Raw genomic sequence first — 8,204 nt, forward strand, 5'->3', positions numbered from 1 at the left:
GAACTTTAAGACAATGTGTGCTTCATTTAGTCTTTGCTATCAACCGCACTGCAGCATAGGGCTTTCTAAATTTTATTTTGCATGTTTCGCTCTGAATGGTGCGCGAAACGTCTGTGAAGCAATACATGTTGCTGGCACACCTAGTGATTTTGATCAATGCAGCTTGCTTGTCAACATAACTATGCACTTTGTCTGCTAATGTCACCAAGAGATGAAAGTGCCTGGCTGAAACTCGGTGTGGCGTCGGTTTAGTGGGGGGTCCAGAGGTGGGAACCAGATTGAGATGATTGCCTCTTCAACTAAAGAAAACACGAAAATGTGCTCATGGTGTATTTGCAAATTCTGATTAATGTGTAAGCACATGCAGATCACTGCGTTTTGTTGAAATCGCCTCCACCCTCCCCCCAGGCTACTTGTTGGATCTACCCCGAGGTCGGTTCGATGCTCGCCTGCACCACATGACTGTGCTGGACATCCCGTAGCTACCAATTCAATTGTTTCTAAGTTAAAAAATGTCTAATTGCACTTATATTGTTATGATCGCTAGTGACGTTTCTACCGTAGCCCACATTCAATCTGGATTTGTGTTGTCCACTGTTGTGTTGTTTATCAATTCTTCAATTTTTCCCATCTGCATTTTATATCTAGCTAGTTATGCATTTTCTGACCATTTGTGTTTTCATAAATAGAAACCAGGTGGTGTAAGCCTATTTCAAACACAGTGTTTTATTTTAAACTATAAATTGCTGATGTTGTGAAATCATGAGGTGCTCGTCGTCGTGTAACCCTTTGGGGCCGAAGGTCTGTTCTTTTACCCCCCCCCCCCCCCCCTTCCAGATTCACAATGTTCCCGATGAGGTGATGTATGTTATTTAAAGAAAGTTTGTTATGTTACGAAGTTGCGTTTCGAAGAAAAATATTTTGCTACAACCAAATAATATCTCTCTCTGGAATGATGACATTGGAATGCCGGCAGTGATGACGAGCTAGATTTGGTTTGCACAAGTGACTGAGAAGATGAAATATCACCATAGAAACCATGGAAGAAGCCAATAAGATCATCAAAGTAAGGTTTCATCATCATCACGTGCCGTCTCCGATCCGAAGGTTGGCTGTCACTTTCTTCCACAAGTCACGTTCTTCCACTACTCTTTTTGTTTCTCCAATGCTTGACAAATCAGCCCACTGTATAACGTCATCTCCCCATGTTCGTCTCCTTCCCCTGCACCTCTTTCCTTCCACCATACCTTCAATAACCAAGGTAAGGTTTATGAAGCAAACATAAAAGAATGGACAGAAATATTCTTTTCCAATGTTCCATCTTTGTTTTTATTTTTGAAATAGATTCAATGCTCAAATAATTGTCTACAAAAATTATTTTATTGTTGAAAGTAGGCTACTTATCTAAAGCACAGTGATTCTCGCCGTAATCTTAAATTGTCATTATTGTGTTTATCATGGCTGTTTCGTTCTGCACTTTTCGCTTTTTCGGTACAAAATGAACTGCTCAAGCAACATAAGAGTTGCCATAATTTCTACCATCAAGTCAGGCCAAGGAAATATTTGGAAGGAGTTTGTTGGAACTGTAGCGTGGGATGAAAAAAGCTTTTTTTCTGAAGATAAAACTGACGAATACAAATAATGTAGTTTAATAACCTTTTTATTACAACAGTGTAGGCTGCGTCAATATGTTTAAGAAGAAAACGTTTTATGATATTGTAATTTGAAATGCGTAACTGACTACTCCATCGTTAAATAGATGAACACAAACGTAGACAAAGGTTTATTATGGCTGTAACAGTTGCGTCACAAAGACGCTATTTTACTTTCGCCTTCATCAGATGAACGTTGCAACTTAATGCTAGAAATGAGAGACGGTAGGCTATTGTTAGCTAACCTGCCACGTCCTTGACACACAACAAATACACTTTGTTGAAATATAATATTTAGTTAAATGGATGATGAAAAAAAATTGCACAACATCTTGTGGCATGAGATATTGCAACTCATAAGCTTTCAACAATGTCAATAATAACGCTTGGAAACGCTGCTTTGAAGTTCGAATATGAAACAACACAGAGTGAACAGAATACTACAATTCCACCAGGATTGTTTTCATTATATTTTGCCGAATGCGTACGTCTGGTGTGTGAAAATTTAATCTTCTATTCCATTTGCCCAGAAGCCTCCCCCTCTCTGTCTCACCCAGCACTGGCCATAAATTTTGTTCCATATTTAGCCTTTGTGCTATTGAAAGGGCATGAGCTTCATCTTTCCATTTGTTGACATCGCGTGGCCCCCGCTTGAAAGAAACCCAGTTGGTACTGAAACCGCTCGTTTCTCGCAACAAGCGGCATTTCACTTTGACGAAAGAGTTCGCGTCATAATGGTGCTGGCACGAGAAACAGTGCTCCACAGCGACGGAACCGCGCAGGAGGTTGTGTTGTCTTTGTTCATCTTTCGGCAGTAGAAAACTTTTCGAAGGAGCAATATTGATCGATCCCGCATTTTTCTGAAAAGTGTGATAAAGTTTTTATAAACATAAATAGCCCAATTGCAAACATGCATTGAGAAGAACTTGCTTCCTTCGTCTGGAATTCCATCAGAACGTAAGTTACTCTCAATTCGTGCAATTTTCAATCGATAGAATATTACGATGATATTCAACTGCAATTCGGAATATCATTGTTCATTGTTACAAGGTGAATAAAACGCGGTTGTGCTCCAGCGTTATCGAGCCATTAAAAATCAAACAATGTTTACTATACAAAATTACCAAGCCGACTTTGGAAGGATTCGAACAACAGACCTTTAATTTATTAGACGAAACTTTCCGTTGTAACATGAATATTGCAGACTTCCTGAGCTGCCTCTTGCAGTGTTCACAGAGAGGATGAGGATTCTTAGGATTTATGTTGGTTATGCTCAAGCTATTGATTCAAACGGAAACATGCGGTAGATCAGTCATCATGAGATGACGTGGTTATCTAATAAATAATGTTTTATTGAAGGAAATTGTTTCCTGGTCTAACAAAACCTTTATTGTAACTCAATTCTGTCACTTACACATACTTGTAAATGATTTAGCTCAAATAGTAACAAACTTCCTCCTACTTACTTAGAAGATAAATTGTAGAAGACAGGATTGAGGCATTCGGACAGTCTGAGACAGATATACTGCCAAGTACCAAAGTGCCAATCCACCCACATGACATGGGAAGAGGTGTTGGGCTGGTGCATTGTGTAGAACTCAAACGCTGCAAGACAATCAGCTATTGTGTGGCTGTTTTGTTCGAATCAACTTATGGCGTTCGACCAATTGACATTCTCGAACCGTTATCTTTATTATTAAAATGATGCAATAACAGATAGCCTAACCATATTTCAATATACATACACGGCATGTGACGGCAAGTTATGTTGAAGTGTTAGACATAACGTTATTAGAGTTACAAGTAATTCTATGTTTCGATTGTTCCATTATTGTGCATGACACTTTAACTAAATATAGTCTGCAGAGCAGCACAAATACGAAGGAAAGACTCTACGTACAAACGAATCGAACAATAATGGCAAAGTTATCAATGAGTCCTTCAAAAATTTCAACCTTTTCTGTGTTTCAAAGTGTGGCCATAATTTCGTTCATTTGGGAAATTAAACCTTGAATTCAAATTACCACGAATCAACTATTAAGCTCTCAACGAGCATCTTACATTGTAGTTTACTATCAGCTAAATTTTAGGCAATTATCAAATAAACTGTAGTTAATTATTAATTAAATTTTAGTTAACTATTAGCTAATATGTGGCTAACTAATAACTACGATCACTATGCTACCTGTGAATGGGATGTATCCCAGCAGAAACGAACCGACAACGAGGCTCAGTTGGGTAATGGCCTGCTTTTCTTTGCGCTTGCGAGACGTTGCAGACGTATTCGAAACGTGCCCCGCAATTTGTTTCCCTCTTCTAACCATTGTGACGCCGAGAAGCAAGGAAACAGCGAGCGTGGCCGCTATTGGGACGAAGATGAAGATCGTGTACGTTGTCATGGCAAAATATTTGTACTCCATGATCCTGTAAGCATCAAATATCGCGATGTAGAAAGGCTGATGGCGTCAAGTGTGTAGTCTCCTTATTTTTCCTATATGTTCGTTAAAATTTTTTTAAACTTTAGAATGTCTTGTTTTATAATTTTCAAGGTGATCTGATGTTTTGAGGGTTAGGAGCTTTTGTAAATTGTTCTGCACTATCCGCACCAATCAGACATCAAAGCAACATTGATCAAATGTAAGATTGTGTTGTTGAAGAAAAGCTAGATCTTCCTAAAGCGACCTTCAAATGAAGCAAATACTAACAAAGTCTTCGAACTGTTGCTCCATTTGCCTCCATTCGTCGAACTTACGCAGCGATTCGTTGTAGTTTCATTTTTAGTTCTTTTAGTTTTTCTAATTTGACAGATCTAGGAATGGTTATCTCTGTCATAAAACGACAGAGTTCCGAATAGGGGGTGGCTTGTAGCACAACTAATCAAACCAAAGCAGCAAGGTTGGAGTTGCGTATTCATTTGAAGAGAAAAGATCATTAGTGACAAAAGATATTTGAAATAAATTCCGGTAGGTGGCAGTACAGGTCGTTCAACCACTTTATGTCGCCACTTGTGTTGACACAATAATCATCTACATCTACTTTCAAGGTCCATTAGTAGAAACACAACAATGTGTAAACAATATTATCAGAATTAAAAATTAATGTAAACAACAACACCCGATGTGAAATCTGTGAACGTCACAATCGAGAACTGACGTCATCCTCTGAGGATTTGAAAAGGAGACGATTTAATAATGGACCGATTATTGATGACAGAGACACAATATAACCAAGCAAGGCCCATTAACGGCCTGGGGGTGTTTTGTATATCCCAACTACTTGTAGATGAATGAGTGCATCGCTTTCTAACAAAGCCTCTCGAAAACATCAACTATGACGTAAACGCTTCCCGAATGTGACGTGGGCAAAACGTCAGATGGTAGCGGCTGCCAATTTCTTTTGATTTTTATTGTTGATGATTAATCGCGTCCCAACTGCGGATGATTAATCGCGTCTCAACTGCGGATGGTTAATCGCGTCTCAACTGCGGATGGTTAGTCGCGTCTCAACTGCGAATGGTTAATCGCGTCTCAACTGCGGATGGTTAATCGCGTCTCAACTGCGAATGGTTAATCGCGTCTCAACTGCGGATGTTTAGTCGCGTCTCAACTTTACACATTCAGTAGAAATTTTCACTTTTTGAAAATAAAATGTGAAAGTCTGAATGACAAAATGCTTTGTGGCAACACTTGATGCTTAGCGGGTTTATCATCTTCTTAATGTTTGGAAACAAAAATTCAACGTGAAATTGTGGAATGTTCTTGTAGTGTTTGGCCAACGTCCAAATAAATGAAGTAATAAAATACATCTTAGAAAACTCACGAGTCATCGACTTGAGTGCACACCGGCCACTTCGATTGTGGCGATGAATCGGTACGGTTCTTTGCCGATACTCCAGTGAACAACCCAAAAGGGACAGCACCGACTCCAATCGCAACCAACCACAGGCTCACTATCCATATCTGAGAACATACAACTGGTGATTAGATACGGAAACAAATCTTTCAATTTAACTTTGAAATTAGAGTTGTATAAAAAGAAGATAATACAAAACCAAGGAAATTTCCCATCACGCATTGAAGCGGGGATCTGATCATGAATTTTTCAACGGTTCGAGAAAAAGTTTTCTCTGCCTATAAAACGTTGAATGGTAGTTTTATCAAATATGAAAAGAAGTGTCCGGAAGTTTGGAAGATCAAACATGGTAACGTTGTATCAACTTCACTCATCAGGGAAGTTCAATCCGGTTGGCCGGGGATCGAACTTGCGTTGCATGAACCAGGGGGTCAAAAGTATTTTCATTTCAATTATTCTGTCACTTACGTACACTTGTGTATTAATAAACAATCTTCATCACAAAGGAATAAACAAACTATTACGTAACTTGAAAGTTATTATGATGTATTGAGATTTTGATGACGTCAACAAAAGCAACTCACTTTTTTATGGCGGGAGTTTATCTTGCGCATCTTATGCGGGAAGATGATACCAACGTACCGGAGGATAGCGAAACTGAGAATATGCAGAGATGTGACGAAGGAAGTCATAATTTCGAAGGACCAATATAGCTGGATAAAAAAGAATTCGTAAAGATGTTAAATATACGATCCATTGCTATCAAAGTATCTTGATGCATGTGCTATTATTTGCAATTAAAGTTCACAAAACCTTTAAACCCACCATTGACATAACTGTAAGGAACACAATCGACTCACTTTGTGGTTCAGGTCATCTGTTCAAGCTACGATGATGTATTTTTCTAAACATTACAACCAAAACGCAGCACTTACCTTGCATATGAACACTGGCAGTAAAAAGTGATCGAACCCCCAAGTCCTCCGGTACAAGTTGATCCAACTTATCAAAGCTGACAAGGTGTCGGATACACAGAGACTTAAAATAAACGAATTGAAAATCGACCTGAAAAAGAGGAAACAAAACTTAAATGACGTCACAATACTCGTTTTGAGTCCAGTAGCCTAATAATGTCAAAACTTTTGTTACAACTGAATCAAACAGCTCACCTGTGTCTGGCGGATAGAACCACTGCCATTGTGACGATGTTCGCGAAGACGCCAAAGAGCAAAAATATTCCTAAAAGGCATGACGTCACGATGACGTCAGAATCACTGAATGGTCTCTCGTAGATGCTTCAACGCAAAACGAGAATTTGAAAACAAAAACATAAAAGTTTATTGACAGGAACGTATGGGAGTGCACTAAAATGGAACAACACAAGATGCAGACATTAACTTATGTTTCGATTAATACATCTTTAAATATAAAAATTTTTTAGGGTCACCAAAAGTATTTGAGCCAAAATCACTTTGTCTCTTCGTTTAGTCTTGTCATCCAAACTCATAATAAACAATAGCAACATTTTCAAATATTGTTTCACCAAAAATTACATCACAAATTACTTACTACGCTGTAGAATTGTTCACAGAAGATGAGACGTTGACAAAGGTTGGCAATGAGGTCGCGAGAACTTGGACAAAGGAATCCATTCTTTCTACAACCACGGCTTTCGTATTCATCATCACAAGTGAATTCATAGGATTGGCAGCTACAGTAAGCACACAGTATAATCTAATCACACCTAAATGCACAACACTGTGATGAACTGACAGTTAGTCTTCATTGTTCTAAAAGACACATCATCGACCATCTCACAGGACGCAACATCCACCAACTTGCAGGACACAGCATCCACCATCTCACAGGACACATCATCCACCATCTTACAGCACACATCATCCACCATCTCATAGGACATATCATCCACCATCTTACAGCATACATCATCCACCATCTCACAGGACACATCATCCACCATCTTACAGGACACAACATCCACCATATTACAGAACACAACATCCACCATCTTACAGAACACAACATCCACCATCTTACAGAACACAACATCCACCATCTTACAGAACACAACATCCACCATCTTATAGGACACAACATCCACCATCTTACAGGACACAACACTCACATTCCAAAACCAAGATTACTTTCCACTCTATCAGATTACCACTCTGTCATCTGTCAACTGACATTCTGCTAAACCTTCAAATAATAAATCATCTTGAATCGTAAACTTCACTTTTTCAATCAAAAGCAGCACTGATTCTTTTCTGAAACAAGTTCCCATCATTGAATGGCACAAATATTAAATGTTTTAATAATTGGAAATATTGATATTGTCTAGTGAACTGACAGGATGGTCCTGGAACTGCTTTCCATTTTGAAACCAAGATGTGTCTCATTCTGACAACGGCTCATTATTTCGACCGTTTAATTGTAGAGATCACTCACTCTGTTTTGTTTGTCAGCAAACAATCTTTTAAATTTACTGTAATCACATTTGAAGATAATTTTGCTGTTGATTTTTATCTGTATAGCTCTATTAATATTTTAGTATGCGTTATGGTGATACTTTTGTTGACATTATTTTTCTGCGAAAATCTAAATTGTTTACTTTAGATTATTTACCTTTAAACATTTCTCGCTATCAGACAAGTCCACTTTGATATTTGCCGAGAACTG

General features: G+C 38.5%; 1 protein-coding gene across 1 annotated transcript; it reads right to left on the reverse strand.

Annotated features, from left to right (window-relative positions):
• Positions 1-2,353: 2,353 nt before the first annotated feature.
• Positions 2,354-7,629, reverse strand: LOC145764461 (growth hormone secretagogue receptor type 1-like). The gene is made up of 9 exons (XM_082576075.1): positions 7,323-7,629; positions 7,074-7,215; positions 6,674-6,799; positions 6,440-6,569; positions 6,089-6,217; positions 5,472-5,611; positions 3,838-4,076; positions 3,119-3,257; positions 2,354-2,512 (listed from the first exon to the last, which is right to left on the reverse strand). The coding sequence occupies exons 1-9, from the start codon at positions 7,627-7,629 to the stop codon at positions 2,359-2,361; spliced, it is 1,506 nt and encodes a 501-aa protein (XP_082432201.1). The 3' UTR covers positions 2,354-2,358.
• Between the last annotated feature and the right edge of the window lie 575 nt (positions 7,630-8,204).

This window comes from Aplidium turbinatum, chromosome 2 (genome assembly GCF_918807975.1).
Source record: "Aplidium turbinatum chromosome 2, kaAplTurb1.1, whole genome shotgun sequence".
Classification (NCBI taxonomy): domain Eukaryota; kingdom Metazoa; phylum Chordata; class Ascidiacea; order Aplousobranchia; family Polyclinidae; genus Aplidium; species Aplidium turbinatum.

What these genes read in the sequence shown, in the direction of transcription:
- LOC145764461 (XM_082576075.1), bottom strand. Translation starts at nt 7,629, where the DNA reads ATGGTGGATGTTGTGTCCTATAAGATGGTGGATGTTGTGTTCTGTAAG. An exon ending in GTTGGTGGATGTTGCGTCCT is followed by an intron (nt 7,216 to 7,322) that starts GTGAGATGGTCG and finishes TGCTTACTGTAG; the next exon opens with CTGCCAATCCTATGAATTCA. An exon ending in GGGATACATCCCATTCACAG is followed by an intron (nt 3,258 to 3,837) that starts GTAGCATAGTGA and finishes ATTGTCTTGCAG; the next exon opens with CGTTTGAGTTCTACACAATG.